This window comes from Pezoporus flaviventris, unplaced genomic scaffold (assembly GCF_033815535.1).
Source record: "Pezoporus flaviventris isolate CSIRO_AGI_PZ_B2104156 unplaced genomic scaffold, CSIRO_AGI_Pfla_v1 ptg000001l, whole genome shotgun sequence".
NCBI lineage: Eukaryota > Metazoa > Chordata > Aves > Psittaciformes > Psittacidae > Pezoporus > Pezoporus flaviventris.
This window is the reverse complement of record NW_026892549.1, coordinates 39040615-39065151: the sequence shown is the minus strand read 5'-3', so window position 1 is coordinate 39065151 and position 24537 is coordinate 39040615. Positions and strand designations below refer to the sequence as shown.

The following is a 24537-nucleotide window of genomic DNA, read 5'->3' as shown; positions in this document are numbered from 1 at the left end:
AATCCATTGCCATCTCTGGGACAATGTGCCTTTGTCCACCTCCCTAAAACACAAGCTACTAGTCATTTATCTAAGAAGTAATCTGTTTCTCCATCAAACTATTGCTTGCCACTTTCTGGAGAGGCTGACAGCTTTAGGCCTCATGCAAAGAGTTTCATTTGCCCTACAAGAAACTTTCGTGATTACTCACATTTGGCTCACCTTTTCACAATCTGTTAGTCCATTGTGAAGCATAACATTAACTGGAAAATGGTCAAACCTATGAGCCAAAGCCATCAAAATTTTAATATTTAGATTTTTATGTATTTGTTATGTTGTAAGTTAACAACCATAGGTTAAGCAGACACACAAATGTGATGAAGGCATGTCTCATTTAACTGAGTTTTAATAGAGGCTGTATGTGGTAATAATGAATGTTGCTGGAGTTAGATACTAGTTTAACATGATCCTATTTTGGAAGGATGTTGCAACAAAGCATTTCCAAGGTAAGACCACAGAATTCTTGTCTAGTTCGGTCCAGAACAGAGGAAACACTACTGTCATGAGTCTGGAAGCAGAGGTACTACTACAAATGCTAGGAAATAATGCCATAGACTATGAACACTGCTTTCCTCTCATCACTACTGAGAAAGATCAGACAGGAAAAGGTCACAAAATATGAAGACTGCTGGTTTTGAAACTGCAAATTCATATAACTTGGCTTCTACAGGGGAAGGAAAAAAGAAGAAAAAAAAAAAAAGAAAAAAAAAGGAAAAAAATCCCCAAAACAGACAGGGACAGGTTAGAGAGAGTCATGTTTTGCAGGATTTGTTCTCTAAGCATCTCAGACCTATAGCGATTTCAGAAGTGTTTTGCTGGCCTCCAGGGCTCCAGGAACAAAAAGGAGGAAAAATGAGGAGTCATAAACCACGGTTTATTCTGTACCTTCAACTACTGAACACCAGTGAAAAAGGAAGAAAACCTTTCAGATGACAGTCAGATTCTGAAGCAGTTGATGTATTTGCTAGTTCATAAGTATGTACCTTTCCTGTAGAAAGGAAGTACAGTGCAATGTCACAAAAAGAGAAGGAATATGGTACCCTATGTAAAATCCACCAGAGGTTCGGGGTTTGCTATTTGTACAAAGAAAACACTTTAAAAAATTAGCTGCCAAAAGATGATGAGACAATCATGCAAGTTGATGAGTTAAGTTCCTGATGAAAGATCTTATTATGATTACTCAAAAGGAAACTACTGCAAAATCCAGAATTAATCCTTGACAAGGCTATTAGGTTGTGTCAGCAACCGAAGCCATCCATGCTAGAATGACTCTTATCTTGAGTGGGCTGTACTATGACATAACAAAGGTGCTCATGAATTCACAATATTAGGAGAAAACAGACCTGCAGCAGACAAGTATGTGAGTTCTGACTCAAGCCAGATGTAAAACTGCTTATCAACTGCAACAACAAACAAAGGAATGCCCAGCATATGCAAAGAGACATAAGCAACACAATGGATTACACAATTTTGCAAAAGTATGCAATGTCAGAGCATCTGCTTTCCTTGGGAGCTGCATTTAACTTCAGGCCATCACTGCTGGTCCCTGCCCAAGCTATCCTACAGCCATGCATCTGCCAGAACATGTACCCCGTTTTCATTCAGATGCAAACCCTAATGTGTGGACTTGATCTCCTAGCCAGACCCTGAGTCTGCCTTGTGGATACAGACTCGCCTGGCAGTCACTGGACTGTTGGCCATTCCCAGCTGCCATCCCTGGGCCTATCACCCTCACCTGGCTGGGGTTCTGCCAGGATGGCCCATGCTCAGTGAGGCCACTGCCTCTGCTGCCTCACAGGCACCCACAGCTCCTGGCTCACCTGCCCTTGCAGGGCAGCCAGCCCTCACTGCAGAGTGCCTACTGGCACTTTACCCACAACTTTTTCCAGGCTAGCTTCCCTCAGAACATGCAAAAAATTGATGTTTTTCAAACCAAAGAGTAGTGAGACCTATAGCTCTATAGATCCTTCAGAGCATATCAAGAAGCAAAACCACTGAGATCCAACAGCTCTATAAACAGATGAGCCAGATACATTTTTCCCATGGTCACTATTTTTACCTGCTTAAAGGAAGACAGATGAAGATATGCATGCTCCAGTATCACCCGGTGCTAACAGTCAGGCTTTATATGTCTTAAACTAAACTTTAATGCTAGATACTGTTTATATAGAAACTGTTAATTGAAATAGATTTGAGTGTGGTGTGGAACTTGTAAGGCAAATATTTTAAGGTAAATAAATTCTTTTTCATCTTTCCTTTTTCCTTTTTCTTTTCTTCCTTCACGCAGAGTAAGCAAGTATTTAAGTCCATAAGGACATACTGCTCTTGACTGAGTAATTATTGAGGCAACCAATATTTAATTACACAAAACCCCATACTGTAAAGCAGAACCCTATTTCAGGACCTGCTTTTAAAAAAAAACTCTCCCTCAAAACCTATTCTCAAATGTAATTATTTTCTTTTATGAAATAAACAGTTCTTGCAAAATTCTGGAAGTTTAGTATATATTATTTAATAAAATTAGGCTTTGGCACAGATTATAAAATTATTCTGATTTGAAAGTCTTGAGTTCATGAAAGCATAAGACTAAGTTTGAATGGTAACAAAATATTCTTCTGGCTGATGAAATATTCATACCCATTTGTCATCAGGACTTTAATAAGGAGGGATACAGCCTTTTCACTTCTGTTCAGAAAGGAACTGGCAAAGATCTTTCTTTCATCTAATTTTGAACACTAGAGAAAATGCCTCCCAAAACTCTCCTAATATTTTCCCTTTTCTGTACAACACAGGACTTAGAACACTACCTACTTAAAAAGATGACTCCATATTTCAGGTAGACAAATACTTACAGACAATAGATAAACAAATAAGGTTTACATATTTGCACCATACAAAGTTTACAGAAGTTTTCTGGGCGACATGGTTTAGTGTGAAGTGTCCCTGCCCATGGCAGGGGGCTGGAACTAGATGATCTTAAGGTCCTTTCCAACCCTAACTATTCTATGATTCTAAGCTTTCAACATTAAAACTTCACAATATTGTTAAGATTCAGAGAAGCCAGATTAAATAAAGACAGAAAACTACACCTCAGCCCACCTTACAGCTATTTAAACAGGACCATAATAAATTTCTCATAGTGGTAGTACAATGTTCGTTCCTCACAAGCAATAGTCCCAGAACCAGCAGTTCTTGTGGCTTCTTTTTAAAAAGGTATTGTTGTAACTTTGTGGTAGAACACCATGCACTTTTTACTGATAATACAGACAGAAGCATAACTGTATGTAGTTTTCCCATTAATTTTCCAACCCTTACTTAATTACTTGATTTAGGACAAGCAGACTATGCATCTGTAACTGACTAAATTCAGAACAGACAGGAAAGCATGACAAGAAAAGAAAAAGCTGAGTTCTTAGAGGAAAAGACAAAACTTGCTCTCCAGCTCACTTCAAAAATACAAGGAGCATCTGGGTTATGTGGGACACACACAACAACACGCCAATGAACATGGTCTGTCTTATGAAAGATCATGAGCATGGAGATAGTAACCAAGTGGATGATGAAAAGACAAAGGTGAAATCCCCAGGAATGGTAGGTTAACGTAAGAGCTTGCTACCGGGGAGCAGGGGAAGAAGTGGGACAAATAAATCTGTTTCAGAAGAAAAGTATAGCATGACTTCTTACAGATCTAAAAATACACTTTTGTGTAGTGAATTCTTCCCTCTATGCCTCTGAGGGACTACAGTAATTAAGGCAAACACCTCCTTCAGAGCGCCACCAAGTTAAATTAGTCATTTATTGAGCCCTTGCAGCACTGCAGTGCTGATTGCTGGGTTCCTCTCCAGCTGCTTCAGCAGGTTCCATTCTACTGCCAACTTCCTGACTTTCAAACACCTCATCTGCAGCCCTTGTGTTGCTTTACAGTGCAATTCTGCTGCTGGCTCTAGGTCCCAGGGGGATTCCTGTTTCACTTTGGTTTAAGATTGTACTACCATTTTCCTGCCTTGTGCTTGTTATTAGAGCTTTTGCCATTGCTCCCTGAGGAACCATCTGTAGTCCTTGCTTTCCAAGTGGTTAGGTATTCCCTTTATTCTCTTTCAGACAGCTCATGGTAAAATGCAGATAAGAGTTGAAGAGAAACACTGCTGCCAATACCCAAATTTGTGCAATACCCAAGTTTGTGCATGCATGTGTTATCAGCAGTAAGTACAGGTTAATCAGATGTCAGAGCAAGCTGATACTACCAATCAAAAGAGAAACTCAGATTAACTATCTCCACAGAACTCTCTGAAAACTGGAACCTACTAGGATGTGGCAGCCACCCCACGACTCCCCACTTCAGGAACACTTTGCCAGGAATCCAGAGGAATGACTGCAGCTTGTGGAGGCAAATATGAGGAAATCTTAAGATAGCTGTATCAAGATACCTTAAGGAAGTGCCAGCATTGTAGCATCCTTGTCCACAGTTGTGAACCCGAAGGCTAAAACACTGTTTTCCCCATTTTGATTCTCATGGAACTAATTGGCTTGCAAAAGATGTGCCCCAGGACAGAACAGACTATTACATATGGAAAGACCACCCTAATTTATGAAGGGAGAAGAGGGTGTAGATTCTTCACCACAACTGCTTATAGCTGAAAGGACATTATCTGATTTAACAAGTACTCCAAATTGCATTCTTAGTTGTTCCTTGTAAATGTTGCATCCTCAGTCTTTCAGCCTGCCACAAAGAGCATCTGCCTTTCAGCTCAGAGAGTGGATTAATTTTCTGTTCCAAATGCCTTTTCACAGATTAGTCAAAAGAAGGTGTCCATTTCACAGTAGCCAGTTCACTGTATGAGGGTGTGAAACCAAGCACATTTTCTCAGCAGTGCTGCTAAACTCTGTGTAGTTCTCAGCTGAGCAACCTCATGCCATCACAAATCACCATACCAACACCTTTTGTCCAGCTATTAAATCAGCTAGTTTCTCTGTATTACAATATATGCATTATTACAGTCAGTAGCCATAGTCTTTCACTCTTGAAAAGGGAAAGAGGCCAAACCACTACCAGTGAGAAGCAACTTGGCCTATTTACATGAATCACTGATAATAAACTTTAGTTTATTGTTCACTGACTTCTGCAGACCCTCCAAAACCTGCCAGCATATAAACTGCTTCTGTTCTCGGGACCTATGAAAAGAATACCAGCAAGGTATCTCCACTAACATCACCTTCCTATATATTATCAGCTGCTAAACTCAAGTCACTTTCTTTGACTAACACTGGTACTTCCTCTACATTCGATGATAGTATGTATGATTTACAATACAGCAAGCAGTTTAGTTTTATAATAGTTTTTCATTGAAACAGTGATCTTGCCACAAAACATGAGGCATCATACCAGACACATTTATGAGCAAATTCCCTACTCTTCAGCATATTCAAGGTATTTGTTGAAAAAGAATATAAAAAAGCTGAAAAATATCCTTTTCATTAAATGAATGGGGGATTTTCCCTATAATTGCAAAAGACTTTTTAACTGTTTTACAAAAGTACAAAAGATAGGTGATTGTAAAATGCTCTGTAACTTTTTGGAGATATACTCTTCTTTCCTGAACTCATTTTTAATCACAGGAAATTTTTTTGAGTCATGTACCATTACCTGACATACTTATCTCATCTTACAATCTTTCCTGGCTTGCCTCTCAGAGCCATTAATTTAATGCTCTATCTGCTACAGTTGCTCATACTGCAGGCGACATTTACGTTAGGTTTGTTTCCACAAAAGAAAATGTATTAGAAAAGATAGTTTGACAGGTCTTTATATCCACTTCACAGGCTACACACAAAGTATAAAGATCATCCATGTAACTACTGACAGAAACGATTAGAGAACAAGTGAAGACAACATGATGTGCACCAAACATGCCCTCTTCTTTCAAGTGAGATGGAAGTAATCCTTAAGCCCTCCAGTAAGTTTAAAGTATAGTGTGAAAAACCTACAAGGGAACACAAAAACTGCCATCCCACTTTTAACTTTTTACAACTTCTCCTGCTTAATACCCTCAGACTGAGTTTATTCCCCATATATGCAGGAAAACTGCTAGCAACATCTATATTACATACTTCCAATATCAAAAATGTTCCCTTTTCTTTTCCTTTTGTTTCAGAACAGGTTTTATACCAATTATTTAGAGGAAACACAACCATGTACCAAATAGCTCAGTGACAGGTCCTTTGGACATGCTATCAACATGACAGGATTGTCCCATGATGGAAGTGAAGTGGATACTGATTACATAGTTGGTATCCAGACTGCCTAGCTGGGATACTTAGAGATAGGAACCTGAAGGAGAACAGCTTCTGCTCTCCCTATACCTCCAGGTTTTGCTGGCTAATCTCAAAGTTAATATATTACAATATATGCATTTGCCCGATGCCTAAACTGAGGATAGAAGCAGAAGAGAACACTGAATGAGGAAACTCTCCACCTTGCTGAAATGAGTAAAATCCTGCTTGAGTAGGAAAATATTTATGAAAAAATGGACAGATTTTTTCCTTTTCCAAGGAGTAGTCAGTTGTAAAGATGAGACCCACCTTGGGGTCAGCATCACTCTTCTAGCTCTATGCCTACCCAGGAAACTAAAAAGAGCAGAGACAGCACTCTTTCAAACAGTTTTAAGCAGCACTTCTTGTTCCAGATTTCAATGCCAGGAAGAAAATTTTCCCTAAATATTTCTATGTTTTCCATTATTATCCACAAAAAAAAAAAAGCCAGAGATGCCTCTACCTTCTTACACCTAAATATTTTTGTGCACAGCACATCATTTACATATGAATCTCAATTGGTATTCATTGTCAGGCTCGGAGCTGAACTCAAGCAGCCCACTGCAGATCAACTGGCAGGATACCTCCCCACTACAAGGTATCATAAAGTCTTTATCCAAGCATTTACAGTATGCTGCTTATTAGTGACAGAGTCCTCCTAAAGAACTGTTCCACAGAAACTTCTATCTCCTGAAAGCTTTAGTTAGAAAACAACACACCTGCAACAAGGAGATGTATAACTGCAGTTAGCAAGCTCACCGAGGTCCAAATGTGAGAAAGAGGGAAGGCTGGGAGGGCAGCAAAAAAGGTGCAGTTGCAGACCTACAAGTTCAGTACAACCTCCATGGTAGACCTGTAACTATGTCAATCAAGGACAGAGTAGAGGGTTTACTTGGTCCTACAGCAAACCAATACACCTGGGCCTTAGGGCAGCCTTACAAGAATAGGCATCACTGCAGAAGTCCAAGATCCTCCACCTAGTCCCAAAATGTTTATATATTTGCAAGTCACAAAGCATTTTGGAGAGGAAACTATGGCATACAGTACAGACCACTGTGCATTCTATAGAGGTATCTATCTTGCAAATACAGCTTTGTCAAGGACACAGGCATCTGCTAGCTAATAGGAGTCAAACCTTTTATACACATGGATAACTGCATATCTCTGCAAAAATGTGCTAATCTAACTAGATTTTATCTTTCAAGAGAGAAGATCACCTTAGCGTGACAGTGCAAACTGTCTTGTCATTAGCTTCATGATCACCATGACTTAAAAAGAGCTACTCTTGTTACTTATATACATACATAAGAACCTATGCAAGACTTTTTCTTCTTTTAAGAGCAAACACTTAGGTATGTAAATCCTTAGTTGGAAACTGCGTTACCTACAGCATTAATATTCTCAGTGAGCTGATTTTTCTTTTTAAAATTTTTGATAATGAAATCCCTGTGTTTCATTTCACAATAGGTTGACACTGACAGGGCCATGAATCCTGACGGAAAGAGAGCTACCATTTTATTTTTTTGGCAAAGATCGTCAGCAGAAAAAAGTATACCATGAGTCAATTCTTCAGACAGGAGTTATAATGAAAGTAGTACAGGCTGCACCCTTCACAACCCATTCTTTCTTATAATATCAAGGTTGTAAAAGCTTATTCATCTTCCAATACTGGAGGCACTGCCCATCATCAAAACCATCAACACTACAAACTCGTAACTCAAGACTAGCAGCTTTTAAGGTATGACTTAACACACTCACTCTTTTGAAAGAAGCTAACAGGTAAGGCCTATAGAAACTAAGCACTGTCATTTTCTTTCAGAGATGAGGCCAAAGAGTTCCCTAATAAATATAACTAAGACTTTTACCAGTCACAGAGACCTGTATTTCACCAAGACATGCACCACCCAGTTCAAAAGTCTCTCTCTAGCAAGTAGTTTCTGCACAGCAGTAGAAAGAGAAGTGGCTGAACGAGCCCACAGTCACAAGGGAAGTTCTACCCTTAGAAAACATTCGTGAATGGAATTAAGGCTTCTACTGCAACCTGAGTCAAATACAGCTGTGCTACTACAAATGTATGAAGGCCACATTAAGAAGCAACAGCCAGTAACCATTATTTTTAATTACAAGTTCTCGGTGAGTAATTTTCTTTCACAATGTTCTTGGTGTTAGGATGAAATCAGGAGTCAGCTATTTTTCCTAGTTTGATAACTTTAATTTCATTACTTGAGAAAGAAAAAAAAAGAAAAAGGTTAAGAAATACAGCTGCAAGCAAAGCAATGCTTCATAGCTACTAGCTGACCATCTGTAAGGTAATTATGACATGTTAGCAGAATGAGACAAGGACTTATCTATTCTATGGGAAGGGAGTCAGAACAACACAATACATTTGTTTTTTTCTCCCGGGTGCCACAGAATATGACATTTGAAAATTCTTTCTTACCTATTCCAGTTTGCTTCAGGACTTGCTTTGTTCTCAGCTGCTGCAACAACAAATAAAAAGTAAAAGCTTGACAGCCTTCAAGACATTTGAGATCTTTGGCATTTCTCCAGCTGTTTCAAAGTAAGTTAGCTACCCAAGCTAACAGTTGTTGACATACACAAACCCAACTGCTTGTATTATAATTCTACGCCAAAGCTGATAAGTGACAAAGGAGAATAAAGTGAAAAATTAAAGTTTGCACTCACCTGACATAGCTCCTGTTGGCCATATGCTGGACTCAGCAAAAGGTAATGTCTCTCTGAGCAATAAACCTAGAATAGGTAAAGGCTGAATTATTAACAAGAACTTGAGGAGGTCTCAAAGGCACATGATGAATGAAACAGAAATGCAAAACTTACAATCTGATTTAGTTTGTAAAGGGAACTTAAGAGTTTCCTGAATTCTTTCTCAACTGATCTATTTCAAACACTAAATGGCATATGGAAAGAAGCAGGATAATGCTTTACTGCAATGCAATAAATGATGAACACAGTACCCTGAACTGCCTTCATACCAGTCTCTCACAAAGTAGAATTTAACTAAAATGGAAATATCTGGCTTCTATCATATGGTCATTGTATACATTCCCATTCCACTGGTCACCTCTCTTTTCCATCGTTAACCACTAACATGCTTCCAACTCTGTGTTCTGTCCTCCAGCTCTTTGTACCGAAGACCGCAGATGTGCTCTTTAAGCAACTTGTAATGTTGCTGATATAGTCTCTAAGTTCACACAGTATTTCAGGTTTAAAACTGGGTCATCCAATTAACTCTGAATACGGCACAGCACAGCAGGAATGAAATCTATGGATTTCTGGGCAAAGGCTGGAACTTCTTTTACATAACTTTGTGTCTTTGCTCACAGCAATTAGAAAGTACCAACCAACATAAGAAACCTTGCCAGGATGAAAGGAAAAATTGACATCAATTTTCCCTCTCAAGAGAATACTTTCTAGTTCCTCTGTATTCTGTTCTGCAGAATTCTTATTATTACTTGCAGTGCCATGCGGCAGATACTAATGAGTAGGACAGCATTCAGAAAATGACATAATCTATTTGGACACTTCACATTGCTCCATCTAAATGTTAAGTTCCTAATTTGGGGGAGGGAGCAAGACACAGAACTCATCTTAGATATTCTAATGTGAATACCCACATGGAAGTTGGACATTTAAACTGACATTCGCAACAAGAAAGTAAGACCAGCATGTGGATCTGGGAGAGGGGCACTGCTCAGGAAAAGGACATACTGGAAACTCTTCACATGGCATCTCAGTGAAACTGGAGCTGAGTGCCTTAATTTGCTTACTCCACTTCAATACCTTCCCTCACTTGGAATTCACAGAATGGTTTGGGTTGAAAAGGACCTTAAGATCACCTAGTTCCAACCCCATGCGTTTCTTTCTTATACCCTGTTCTACACTCCCAACAGGTTTGAATCTTAGGCTGGCTCTCACATTTAGCCACAAAGGAAGATGGACAATGAGCTCCTGTCCTCTACAAAAATAAAACCTAGCTAAATACAAGGCAGGAAGTATGTATTTATTAGCAGAAGTGCTGCTACCTGCTTTACAGAGTTGACCTTGCTATTGAACACAGAATTTCCAGTCATTGCACACAACATAGGAATAATAACACAGATTCAATACAAGCAGATCTTTCTTTCACCAGTATGCCCAGCTTAATAAATTGTTGAAGCTGTGAACACTGACACCCTGGAAATTACATCCCTTTCAAGTGTTTCAGGTTGCTTACCAGAGAAATCTCTGGGGGTTAGTGCAAACGCTGCTCTGTGAATTGGATGGATAAACGATTCCTTATTGTTTCTGCTGCAGCAGAAGACTGAAGAAGAGAGAATTTTCTTCTGAATCATTGTCATGGTTTAAAACTAGGCAGAGGGCTCGTTCACTCACTCCCCCCCTCTTCTTGCCCTCCCCCTACTCCCAGAGGGACGGAGAGGAGAATCGAAAAGAATGCAGCTCCCACGGGTTGAGATAAGAACAGTTTAGTAACTAAAGTATAACACAAATCGCTACTGCTACCACCAATGATAATAATGATAAAAGAAACAACAAGGGAAGAGAACACAATACCTCACCATCAGCCGACTGATAACTCCCCCCCCCCCCCCCCCCCCCCCCAACCCAACCAAGCACTGACCGATACCTCCTCCAACCCTGCAGTGTACCAGCCCTTCTGGGTAACTCTCAGTTACATCCTGGGCATGACGTGCTGTGGTATGGAATACCTCTTTGGTCAGTTTGGGTCAGGTGTCCTGTCTCTGCTTCCTCCTGGCTTCCCCTCCTCCCTGGCAGAGCATGAGGCTCACAAAGTCCTTGGCCAAACCAAAACATCATTGTTATCAGCTCTGTTCCCAAGCTGAAAGTCAAAACGCAGCACTGCACCAGCTACCAAGAAGGAGAAAAATGACTGCTACTGCTGAACCCAGGACGATCATGTGTAAAGTGAGAAAGGCTCAAGCAAAGCCAAAAAGATAGCGTCCATGAGAATGTTAGACAAACAGCTGTCTAAATAGAGTGACAGCAGTAATTATGCCATTATCTCAGGTGGGCTGAACACATCACCAGTGTAATGAATGCACCTCCCTTCACAGTCAGTGTGCTACCTTCAGAACTGGAAGAAGAAAAAAATAAAAAATTGACTCCAGCGACTTTAATTGCCATCAGCCGTAATACTGTCAGGCTAAGCAGGCAGGCAAAGAGCCGTTTTCTACAGCCTTACACTTTATCTTGATATTCTGGCTACAAGGGCAGAGGAACAGTGAAAGATGTGAAAGGATATGTGCTATCTTTAACTCTTCCCTTATTCTGAGAGATGTGTATCTCACACATGCTCTACTACTAAAAGTTACTCCTTTTATTAATTCTCATCATGCTATATAAGGAAATGTGTTAATTTTCTTCAATTTTCATACATTTCAAAAGAAATATTGTCAAATTAACTCAAACTAGTGTTTTCAAATGCGTCGTTCTGCTTTTCCACATATATATGTGAAAAAGCATTCCACATATAAAGTGTAGTTCATTTTTTCACATACAGTATCAGTACTCCCTTTCCACACAGCAGGATACAGTCAGTGCCTGAGGAAGGATCAACTGGGTAAAAGGTGGAGAAAAAGAGGACCAGCCAGCAAGAGGCTACTAACATGCCTTGCTCCTTACAAAGCAACAATAAAGAATTAAAAATCTCATACATCCTCCCCCCTTGTCATAATGCCATTACCACAGGCCAGTTTTCAGCTGTGGTCAGCACAAGCTTCTTGCCTGCTGTGCAGCATTCAGATGGGAAAGCTCAGCCTTACACTGTTAGACACTTATCCCAGAGTAGTGGCATTCTAGCCACAGTCATACAGCTTTCCAGCTTTGCCACAAAGAAAGCATGTACAGCCCTACACAACGCATTATTTAGAGAACTTCACTTCCCCAGAGAGGGGGAAATTCCTTGCAGAAATACTACACAATTAAGCAATGTCAGTTTCTCAAATTATTTTTCAGGTTTCTGGTGTACCACGTCAATCCCAAGGCCTTACTTTGTTAATGTTGCATTGTTACTTTTGCTGAAGTACCAAACACATCAGTCACAATTCATCACCCCACACAAACCACCCTTTCCCCACTATTTATGTCACCTGTTCAACTCCCAAAGCAAGAGCTGTGCAAAGAAGTTAAAGTTGCATGAAAGGTAAGACAAGTTAGGAGGGAACCAGCAGAAGACTGATTTCATGCATTAGATGGTTGTTTCTTCTAAATTTTTACCTGCAGAGCAGTCCCTGCACTTTCCATAAACAGTAGAACAGGTGCTTTCTTCAGCTGCCTAGGCTGACCACCACCTTTACCGTGCACTCTTCTGTCCTTTAGATTCCCCTGCTGCAGCTCCCTCACCTTCTTCTTATCTCCCCCTCCCCATTTTAGGAGCTACATGGCCTTATCAAACAGCACAGTGATAATCCATCACAGCAAACAACTCTGCATGTTTGTTTTGTCCCATTAGCACTACGAGGAATACAGCTCCATATTTTAGTTTGTAATGCAGGAGTCTTTACTAAAAATGCCTACTCTGAACTTATGTCATAATTGCCAGACAAATTGCAGCTTGTTAATTCTGCTGCAGTTCAGCTCCGCTCAATTGCATGAAAATTAATTAAACAGTAACAACAACAAAAGAAAAAGTCCTATTCAGTGAAGCGCTGATTGTTCCTGCAGGTGCATTCCCAACTTCCCTGAAACAGCCAAGCCAAAGGTGCCTTGTTCTCTGTTCTCTGGCTCTACGTTACTGAAGCTCAGCAGGCAGAATAATAGACAAGAAGTTTAGTGCTCACCTGACCAGTTATGCTCAAGGTTTCTACAAGGCTTTTCTTCACCTCCTCATTTTCTGTTGCTGATCCATAGGCTCTCCTCTCTTCTATTTCTTTGGGGTAGATAGCTAGAACTCATCTCTAGAGAAGAAAATTTTGTAAGAACTAACGAAAGTGAAGCTACAGACATACAACCTATCATACTAAGTGTGCTCAGATGATTCCGATTACACCTCAAAACTAGGGCTAGAGGAAAAAAAAAAAAATCACCATAATTTTCAATACTTCAAAACCCCTTCCTATACAAGAGTGGTTTTTGATTACTCTCATAGCTCTGCAGTGTATCAGCACTTTGCTCATTATTCCCTTATCTTCCATTTCCTTATTGACAGGCGGCTGGTAAAGAGAGTAACTTTGGGTTTCCTGATGCAAAATGTTTCTCTTCCTCAGACAAGCCTGCACTCAGGAGCCCCTTGTTAGCGAGCCTCTCCAGACATACCACAGCAAGAATCGTTGTCTTTGTCAAATGAACTTTTGATTCTGAATACATTTGGCAGAAACACTGCATAACTGGTCCTGGCAGCTCTTAAAGCAACCAAGCTGCCCCTGCACTGCTCACTAAGTCTTCCATGTAGTCAGGAGTCAAAAACACAGGTACAGTATTTCTTTTAATCAAGAACTTTGGATGGTACTGGATAAATCACTTACTCTGCACATGTATCAACAAGGCAGCATGTAATTCTGAGGAAGGAATAACACAGTGCCACTCACTCTCCAACATGCACAAACATACTGCTCCAGGTAACGTTCCTATAGAATCATAGAATAGTTAGGGCTGGAAAGGATCAACTAGATCATCTAGTTCCAACCCCCCTGACATGGGCAGGGACACCTCACACTAAACCATTTCACCCAAGGCTCTGTCCAACCTGGTATTGAACACCACCAGGGATGGAGCATTCACAACCTCCCTGGGCAGCCCATTCCAGTGCCTCACCACCCTCACAGTAAAGAACTTTGTCCTTATATCCAATCTAAACTTCCCCTGTTTAAGATTGAACCCACTACCCCTTGTTCTATCACTACAGTTCCTAATGAAGAGTCCCTCCCCAGCATCCCTATAGGCCCCCTTCAGATACTGGAAGGCTGCTATGAGGTCTCCACGCAGCCTTCTCTTCTCCAGGCTGAACAGCCCCAACTTCCTCAGCCTGTCTTCACACGGGAGGTACTCCAGTCCCCTGATCATCCTCGTGGCCCTTCTCTGGACTTGTTCCAACAGTTCCATGTCCTTTTTATGCTGAGCACACCAGAACAGCACACAATATTCCACGTGAGGTCTCATGAGAGCAGAGTAGAGGGGCAGGATCACCTCCTTCGACCTGTTGGTCATGCTCCTTTTGATGCAGCCCAGGATACAGTTCCTAATCATGGAACACCACAGAGCTGCAAGTACCAGCACAGAAGTTCATACTTTCCCTGTTTCCAAAACAATTCATTTACACTTGAACTAGCCTTCTATTTTAAATGGGCCTGAAATAGCTTGTAGAAATTTATATCCATCTTGCCTTCTAGCCAGACTACCATAAGAAAATCTTAGCCCAGTAAGAAAATAGCTGTGCTTGACTCAAGTCACGTTTTTATTTTTGGAATAAAACTTAGGTGAACTCTTCCATTTTTACTTTATGTGCTACAATTTCAGTAATTTACATCAATCTGGATTAACATTAGAGGATTAAAGGATATAATGTTAGAAAAATAAATGCATAAGAGTTTGAAAGTGCATATCAAGAACTGAGATGGACTTCAATTTGGGGGTACAAAAAGTCTTAAATAGGGATTCTGTGTATTTTCAGAACAGATTCACCAAGAGCCCACAGTAAATTAAGATATAAACAGCTCACTTTTTTTGCCAGAAAAAAACTCAATAACTGCATCTGATATGCTGATGCTATTATTATACATCCTCATACTAACAGATTTCTGTACAGGAACATAGTTTTACACTTAATAATTTCAAAATACTGCAGAACAAAACACTGAACCTCGGTTTTGACAGTACACTGAAACTGGAATTCCAGAGTGCAGGTTTTGAAGGGGAAAATAAAGGGGGGGGGGGGGAAACCAACCTTGCTTTTAAATATGAAAATTGAAAACCATTTTGTATTTACACAGAACTGAATGCACTGCTTCAGAGAAATAACTGCAAAGACTTTTTAAGTTAGCCTCTTCTTTTTGATTTGTGTGCAGTATTTTCTATGGATAATGGTACCTTTTCCTTTCTTTTCTTAGCAGCTGCATACCTATAAGTACCAGGGAGGGAGAAAAGAACACATATACTTGCTTTAAGGAATTTATCATATAGCATAGTATTTGCAACGCGTATTATGGTTCACTAGTTAATAGTATGTTGCGTAAATAAGTACTGTATACTAAAGCCAGATCTGTTTCAGGTACTTAGGGAACTTACAGAGACTTTTCTTCAGTTATGCATGGCTTTGTCACAATGTGCCCGAACCCTGTATCACGTGTACTTCTTGCCTTGTAGTTATCTTCTGCCATTTTAATCATTTAATCACAGAGGTTGTTGTTTGGTTTTTTTTTTTTCTTTCTCTTTTGAGCACTGCTTATCTATAAAGTTTAAAGGAAAACAAAACAAAACAAAACGAGAAACAGGTCACCTGCAGAGGCAGGGTACCTGCACAGCGTCAGCAGCACCCCCTGTGTGGCGCTGCAGAAGCGGGCCCCATGCAACCCAGGAACCCCACCTCAGCGCAGCGGCCGGCGCAGCTCGCCAACAGGGCAGAGGTCGCCTCCCCAAGCCAGGCTCAGAACAGACTTCTCTGGGTCCTGGGGAAAAGGCCTGCTCCAGCGGCAGAGACGAGCCCTGCCAGCACACACTGCCTCAGAGAGGCCACAGCCCCTGGCCGCCTCTCAGCGCCACCGGACTACATGGCAAATGGCGACTGCCATTTTGTAGCCCGTCTTCATTAAGGGGCAACCCTCAACCCCACACGGCGGCGGGGCAGCCCTGCCGGGCCAGAGACTTAACCGGGAGTGGAGCCTCACCGCTCTACGGCAGGGAGAAACGGTGAGCTGCGAGGCACAGCTGTGGAACCGGGGCAGCCCCGCCCCGCCCTAGCCCTGCCGGTGCGCTGAGGCGGCGGGAGCGGGCCCGCCACCTCCTGGAGCAGGCGCTAAGCCGGGTCAGGCAGCGCCGCGTGGCTGTGGCGGCGGGCGACGTTACCTCAGGGAGGCCGCGGTTCTATTGCTGCTTGTGAAGCGCCGAGCCGGGCGCGGAGCCTGTCAGAGGAGGCCAGTTAAACACCCTAAAAGAAGAGTAACGTTTAGTGAGCTACTGAAGAAATCGTTAGGAGCAGGAAATGAAATTAATATCTGCATAGTTAGTATTAAATAGCTTACACTGAGACTAAACACCTTGCTTGTCTCCATCTCTTCAGTTTATTGTCCAGAGCCATGAACTGTGAGTACAGCTCCATCTCTGCTCTGAGAAATGGGTCTTGATGAGGAAAATGATTTTATATAGGACTTCTCCCCCTTTGGGGGTGAGTATGGAGGAGTCTCCCCACCTTTAAGCTTCACCTTTGTACCTATTAATTTTATTTGAGCTCAGGCATAACCATCTTCAGGTTGTTTATGGTTGCCTGAGGAGAAGAAAGGCAGGTAGGTATTCCTCTCATACACTTTCCTTTGTTTACAAAGAAATTGGAGGCTGTTCCTATGTTCAATACGCCAATGATTTTTTCAAGTGAACACCTAGATTCAAGCAAAAATAATATTTACATGAACTATTGTGCATTTTCCCTCAGTATTCTCAAGAATTATTTCATAGTAAGAATCTAGACACTGGGTATTCCCAGATTTCTCCCAGATTCTTATGTTTCATAGAATCACAGAATGGTTTGGGTTGGAAGGGACCTTGAAGCTCATCCAGCTCCAACCCCCTGCCATGGGCAGGGACACCTTCCACTAGAGCAGGTTTCTCCAAGCCCCATTCAACCTGGCACTGAACACTGCCAGCGATGAAGCAGCCACAGCTTCTCTGAGAAACCTCTGCCAGGGCCTCACCACCCTCATCGGGTAGAATTTCTTCTTTGTATCTAATCTAAATCTACCCTCTTTGAGTTCAAAGCCATTCTCACTTGTTCTATCACTACATGTGCTTGTAAAAAGTCCCTCTCCAGATTTCTTATAGGCCCCTTTAGGTACTGGAAGGCTGCTGTCAGGTTTCCCCTAGGCCTTCTCCAGGCTGAACAAGTGCAACTCTTCTAGCGTGTCTTCATAGAATAGGTGTCTCAGCCCTCTGAGCATCTTTGTGGACCTCCTCTGGACTCACTCAAGCAGCTTCACATCCTTAATATTACTGTTTGCAGTAACAGGATGAGTGTCAATCCTAAACTATGATTTATATGAACATGCTTATCCTTGAAAACAAACCAAACCAAGCCTTATTTCAGCACAGCCATTATTTTTTGTTGTTGTTTGCAAATCTGAGATAGAAAAGAGCAACTAATTGTTGCAGTATTTTCTAATTACACATGCAGTGTAATGACATGCATGACAATTGATACAATTGTTCCACTAATGCAAGCTATTTCTAGCCTTTCTTTAGACTGTATTTGAAAAATTAATTCATCATGTTTATGGCCATGGCTAGATGCCAAAAGGTGAAAAGCTATTATTAAATGAAATATATAAAATGATCTCAAGAACTGAATAGTGATGGAGTATTTCTGAGGGAGCAAATAGTCTACAGAATTTAACTGATGAGCATTTCCAAAGTGTATTCTATGAAAGTGCTCAGGTGCTGACCATTAAGTAGATTTGGGATTGTTTTGGTTTTTTTTTGCATCTGTTCGTGTTTAAATAGACATACAGTTCTGACTTGTAGCAAAACACGTAACCAACAAATTATATGTGGAAGTATTTTAATCATACAACATATACTGGAACCTACTCTTTCTGTAATTAAAAAGTTGAGATACACTGCCTTAGCCTGATATATAATCTTAAAATGTTCTTATTTAAATGGATATACACAAACATTATTCACTACAGTAAATCCCTTTAAAAGTCAGGAGAGTTTCATGCTTTTTAAATACCTGTTCATCCCTGTGTGCATTTTTCTTTGTCCGGAAATGGACTTGTGATGACAAACAGAACGCATGATTGCATTAACCTACACACATCATAAACACTGGTGAGTCAGAGCTTAATGTAATTATAACAAACAGGTTTCACTGGAAGGGATAAAACAGTTGCTGAAGACTTTAAGTATACTGTTGAAATGCCTGTTATTTTGGGAAAATCTTGAGAAAGTTTTAATTTCTGGCTGTGCAAATATGGACACAGCACTCTCAAGTGTAAGTATCTAAGTTAATGCATATCATGTCATATTGTCTTGTCCTACCAGGTCACTTGGGTGCTGCTTCAGTTTGCCTCTTAGCTTTTAAATAAATGCAAATGCACCTTGTTCAAAGGTTGCCACCATCTTCAAGAAAACAAACAAAACTCTATGGTTCAGCCAGTTCTTCACAGGTCGCCAGCCTTCTGCTTCATTAAGAGGGAGAACTCGCATTAAGACTTCCCTCCATCTGTGCATTCCTTCTCTTCCAAATCATATTTGGAACACATAGGGAGTGTTTACATGGAAACACTCCCTATCCTACCTGCTACTTTCCTCATCTGCATCTCTGCTTAAAAGTAGGGTTGCTGTACTTCTGAGAGCAAAAGAAAAAGATAAAAAGAAGGATAAGGTGTGCAGTCATTGCTAATAGCTCCTTGGGAGAGTCACAGAACCTACCCCAAGTCCCAAATCAGGGCTCTGCCTGTAGGAGTGTAGCTCAAGGCCCCTGAAGGAAACAAAGCTGCCAGTTCTCAGCCTGCTAAGCCAAAGACCAGATTGCTTTCTTTGTCTTGGGACAAGCAAAACAATTCAGAGTTGTCATATCTAAATCATAATTCCATCCCAAAACCCATCCCATCCTAGACTGTCCCTCATCCCATTTACCACGTGAGAGGAAAAGCAGGGACAAATACAGTAATCTGTGTCTAAAGGGTCTGGTAGCTAAGGTCTTATTGCAGTTAGACTTTCAGTTAGGCAAACACCTGACATGACAGCTCCTACCTTTAATGCGTCTGTGCAGACTTGCATAGAAAGATGGTTGCTCCAGCTGAAAAATCTAGTTTTGTTCTCATTTGCACTAGTAGAAGAAAAATCCCAAATACAAAACTACTGCATTACCTGAATACAGAGGACAGCAAGGGCAAAGCAACTAAGAGGTTTTACAGCATGAATTCAAAGCAAAACAAACGCAAAGGGAACTGAAAAGGAGAGAGAACGTCCATTAAAAAGGTCTTCAGCAACGAAGGAAATGCAAAACTGGCAGTGTTAATATATGAGTGGATTCCACTGCCTCTGAAATCAGTGGAAGTAGTGAGAAAAATATTGGAACTTTATGCATATATTCAAAGATTATATAGAATAGAAGCCAGCAGCTGCAGAGTAGTCAGTTAAGGTGTATAGAAACGCAGCAAAACTCTTTAGGTAGCAACACAGCATTTAAGAGTAATTACACTTGCATCCGGAAAGTGCAGAAGCAGTAACAATGTAACAGTTCTAGCCAAGGCTAAGGCTCAAGGTCCATAACCATAGCCCAGCCTTTACAAATCATAAGCACAAACTGCAGAGGTCAGGCAGACACCTGGAAACAGAACGGGGGAGATGGAATGCCTGATGTAGAGATGGCACTGAAATATAAATAGCACCACTGAACTATAGTGAGTTAGAATTATGTTGGATTCATTCCCAGCTCTAAACTCCAGAGGAAAGGTGACTCAGAGGACCTGAAAACCAACAACAAACAATACAGAGAGAAGAGCCTACATGTTGTATATTCTAGATACCAGTTGCTGAGAGAAAGATCCACACAGATTCTAGCAAGCAATGTGTAGCAGTTAGCAGTACCTAATGCGTAGCTATTCCACAACAGGAGTCAAGGTTACCCAAACACAATAATCTTACACTTCATTCTGCAGAGCTACAGTGAGATGCTCCCACAAGTAATCTTTAGTCTTGCTTTGTAGTTTTCTTCACAGAAGCAGCAATAATACTACTGGGAGCGCCATTACAACCTCTCATGGCTACATTGAGAATTATCGCTGGGCAGACTCGATATAATTGTTGTTTTTAAATCTCTGAATTTACCCTTAGTGGATGAACATCTGAACCACTGAGTGGCCTATGTCACTCAAATGCTAGGCCTGAGCAAGCCTGCAGGACATTATTAATAAAGTTTGTATGGTGAACTTATCCAAATGATTATTTCCAGTTCCCAAAGGTCTTCTTCCTTCTCATATAGCATTTTTCCCCATAGTACAGAAAACTAAAAGCTGCAGAAGGAAAAAGTAAAATGAGGTTGTATTGCATGTTAAGAATATCCTATGCAAATTCCCAGTAATTACACTCTATATGATTCTAATAAACAACAATGCTGTGCAAGAGAGATCTACTGTTCTTCATTTGCTGCTTTATTCTTACAGCTAATGAGTTTCCTTAGTGTTCAAAATCTATCTTTGCTGCCACACACTTATAAGGGTAAATCACTTGAATAGGCTGAGCTTTCTTCTATTTATTGTTGCTAGGGGAACCATCTGTTGGTATTCACCAATGTAACATGTCTTGTGACATGTTTCTGAGGACCAGATGCAACGCAGCCCTGCAGCAGTCAGTGAAAAAATGTATTGCAGCATCCTTAGAAATACTCACACAGAAGAGCAGCATTACTGTAGCACCTCAGCTTGAGATTGTTTCGGATTTCTTACTTGTTTCTTTAGACATCCAAGAATTGTAAAAATATACGTAATAAACTGAGTAATATTCCCTAATTCTGCCCACAATTTAAATACAAAGAATCCCAGTCTGTGAAATAGGTGTCACTAAAATAGTGCCGATCTAATTTATATATTACAAAAAAAAAACAACAAACAAAACCAAACCCAAGCAAACCTCTTTTCCTTGTACAAGGAAAATTTTCTGCATGAAATCTTGCTATTATCTTGCTATTAAGAAAAACAAATCCAAGTAGGGATAAAGTGAAAGTATGAGCCATTTCTGAATAGCCACGTATCTGAAGGTTATTTGAATGACATCAATCACCTGCTGGAAAGTATCAATTGTACAAATACAGCACTAGTCTCATGAAAGGCAACAGGCATTTTGAGTCTTGGAATATATCTGTTTCTTGAGATAGCAGTTTCTGGCAGGGGAAAACAAAACAAAACGCAAAACAACATCAAAACAAGAAAAAAACCGCCAACCCATGAAGTAGGGCTATTGAGGAGGTATCTATCAGTGTGTCCAGAGTCACAGGTTTCTGTGGGAAACAAACCAATTTTAATTTCCTGGTGATTTTGATTACTGCCAAAATATCTGTATGGAAAGGACATTTGAGGTTGGAGGCAGCAGAGCATGAAAATATGCAGAAAGCATGAAAGTGAAGCATGAAAGGGCTGAATCTCACTTAAGTTCCCTGTATACATTTATATTTCTTTGATTATGGCAGATCCTACTACCTGAAATCCTCTAGCACCAGTTATTTACCATTTGAGAGCAGCACTTACATTTACCTAGTGAACCAAACAGGAGGCGTTCCCTGTCTTAAGGGAGCTTACAAGTTCAGTGTGAGACAAAACCAACAGGATAAAACAAACGGCAAGAGCACCTAAATGAAACAATACTTAACAGTCCCTTCAGATGCCCTGAAAATCTTAGTTTAACAAGTGTGCATGTCTATAGTTTATATGACACATAACTTCACACCAGTGATTCTCAGGAAGTACTTTGGTGCAGAGCTCTCAGATTAAAGCAGCAGCTTTGTAGTTAACTTTCTCAAGAGCACTGGGAAACTGTCCTAGAACACAGACAGTATACCTGTACCTTGAAAAAATGCAAAGTTGGTTTTAAGTTTTCAAAGCTGATGTATAACAAATCTACAGTGACTACCACCAGAGAGGAAGAAAGCAGCCACAGCTTCTACAACCTATTTTCAAGCTGTACCCCTGGGTATCTCTCTATGAAGTGCTCCAAGAGAATGCAGTTTTATTTACAAAGTATCATTATACAGTTGCAGGGGACTCTCCAGCTGTTTTAGGATTGTTCTCTTGTGGAATACTACAAAAACAAGGTAGTTGCATATATGATATGGAGAGACAACAAAGATGTGAAAAAGGTTATAAGGAGACAGCCCCAGCTTTTCAAAGAAACAGAAGGAAAACAACACTTCTTACAGCAAACTGTATTAATGGCTTCAAGAGCCAGGTGCAAAGGATATTGACACCTGAAAACCAGACAAAGGCTCATTATGTGCTTTAGGTACTTGCCAGTGCTTACACATAATCCCTAAGAACATATTGTTCTGATTTGGTAAGTGCTTCAGTATGCAGTTCCATTCTACTTTAATGTGGCACATTTGGTCACCACATTTAAGGCCAAAGCATAGAGACAGTGTATGTGCCCAACACTTAGAACTATTGTTAAAATGAAGGAAACAATACTTCTCCACTTCCCGTCTCATCCCCCCCCCCCCCCCCCCCCCCCCCGATTTAATCTCTGAAAGGTATCTTGCTTTTGCTTTTTTTGGTTGAAGCCTAAAAAGATTGAAACTCCAACCATGAGGAATAAGCCAGAATCGTTTTCAGTCTAAATTATTAAGAAGTTGAGGAGTTATAAGTTCAAAGCAGACCTATGATGGCAGATGTATTGCATAACAGATGATGTAGGCAATTTAACAAACTGACTGAGGGAGTCTGATTTTACAGGAAAAGTTTTCTCCCAGAAAATTCATGCTCTGTAACAGCAGGCAATACAGGGGGAGGGGGGGAGAAAAAAAGCTTGTTTCTCAGTGGAAGTGGAAAGTTTTACCATTTTTACCATCCATGTGGTACATATAAGAGATAAAGGCAAAAAGGAATAATAAAAGTTGGTTACTGGGTGGTAGATTGTTCAGTGATGTGAGGGGTTTCTATGCAACCAGCTCCCATTTTCATGAATTAAAGAGAGTAGCCTGCTGTACCTTAAGTGACAGAATTACAGGAAATGGCTTTTCAAGTAATGGTGCTTTCATGAAAGCTCATTTTGAGGCATTTTAACTGGGACTTACAGCTAAATTTAACAGGCTTTTCAAAAGATTGCAGGGGGGGAGGTGGGGGTGTTCCATATTTTCCTGTACCATGCAAAAGCATGCCTTGCAAAAATCATCTTTCAGGGTAGTAAGATTAACCTAAGATTCAATTTTGCTTTCTCAGTAGTATTTCAAAGAAACGCAATGTTAAATTTCTTGAACAGTACTGGAGGTAAGAAAGTAAAAATTACAAACTGAATAAAAAAAGATAAATCTATCAATTAACATGATTTTTTAATTTATTAAAACACCTTGGCCATTTATACAGCTAAGAATTCACGAAGTGTTTGACTTCATTAAGAATATGCTTTTCCTACTTAAGGACATCCAGTTCTAGGAATTAACAGTCCAACCTAGGACGATCACAACCATGGTGACAGGATGCCACAGTGGCACAAGAGGCAGGGTAAATCACAAGGCTGAACCCACAGCAGCTGGGGCTCTTCTTAGTGTAAGTGCACTTTCAGGCAAACAACTGCCCACCTGAGAAAACATGAGAGGAAGTGCTTGGGCACTGTCCTCCCAAAAGCAGGTATTCATGCAGCATGGCCTTCAGATGAGCAGTATGGATCTCACTGACTGCACTGAGCAATTCACCCAGCAAATATAGTCACACACTGGCAGTATCCTAAGATTACATGCACACCGTCGTATCCTGCAGTTGACACTTGAAAGCTGTAAACCTCCATACGCTGGGTCAGCTCATCCCAGTGGCTTTCTTACTTCGCAAACATCATAATTTCATAGAATTACAGAATGGTTTGGTTTGGAAGGGACCTTAAAGCTCATCCAGTTCCAACCCCTCTGCCAAAGGCAGGTACACCTTCCACTAGACCAGATTGTTCAAAGGCCCATCCAACCTGGCCTTGAACACTGCCAGGGATGGGGCAGCCACAGCTTCTCTGGGCAGCCTGTGCCAGTGCCACACCACTCTCATAGTGAAGAATTTCTTCTTTGATCTAAATCTCCCCTCTTTCAGTTGAAAAATCATTCCCCCTTGTCCTGTCAATCCTATCTACGTTCATCATTACCCCCACCTCTGAAAAAAAGTAAAGCAGTTCTGCAGAATCTGCGTTAGGTGAAAAATGGATCTAAATCATATCAAGATCAGCACAAACCGCACTGTCTCCTCTGGCAGCTATACTCACAGCTCAAATTAATTGTATGGGAGTCTGAAGTAAAGAATAACATCTATT

The 24537-nt window shown here is 40.7% G+C and overlaps 1 protein-coding gene across 3 annotated transcripts in view; it reads right to left on the bottom strand.

Annotated features, from left to right (window-relative positions):
• Positions 1–13263, bottom strand: part of MYO3B (myosin IIIB) — a 207594-nt gene extending 194331 nt beyond the window's left edge. Inside the window, exons 1-3 of one of the 3 annotated variants that reach the window (XM_061453075.1) lie at positions 13167–13252; positions 9034–9099; positions 8789–8828 (exon numbers count right to left, since the gene is read on the bottom strand). In XM_061453075.1, coding sequence (XP_061309059.1) covers positions 8789–8828; positions 9034–9040 — 47 coding nt within the window. In that variant the 5' untranslated portion in view covers positions 9041–9099; positions 13167–13252. Of the gene's footprint in view, positions 1–8788; positions 8829–9033; positions 9100–13166 lie in introns of all 3 variants that reach the window. The other 2 variants (XM_061453076.1, XM_061453077.1) reach the window with 2 other exon arrangements.
• Positions 13264–24537: the final 11274 nt, after the last annotated feature.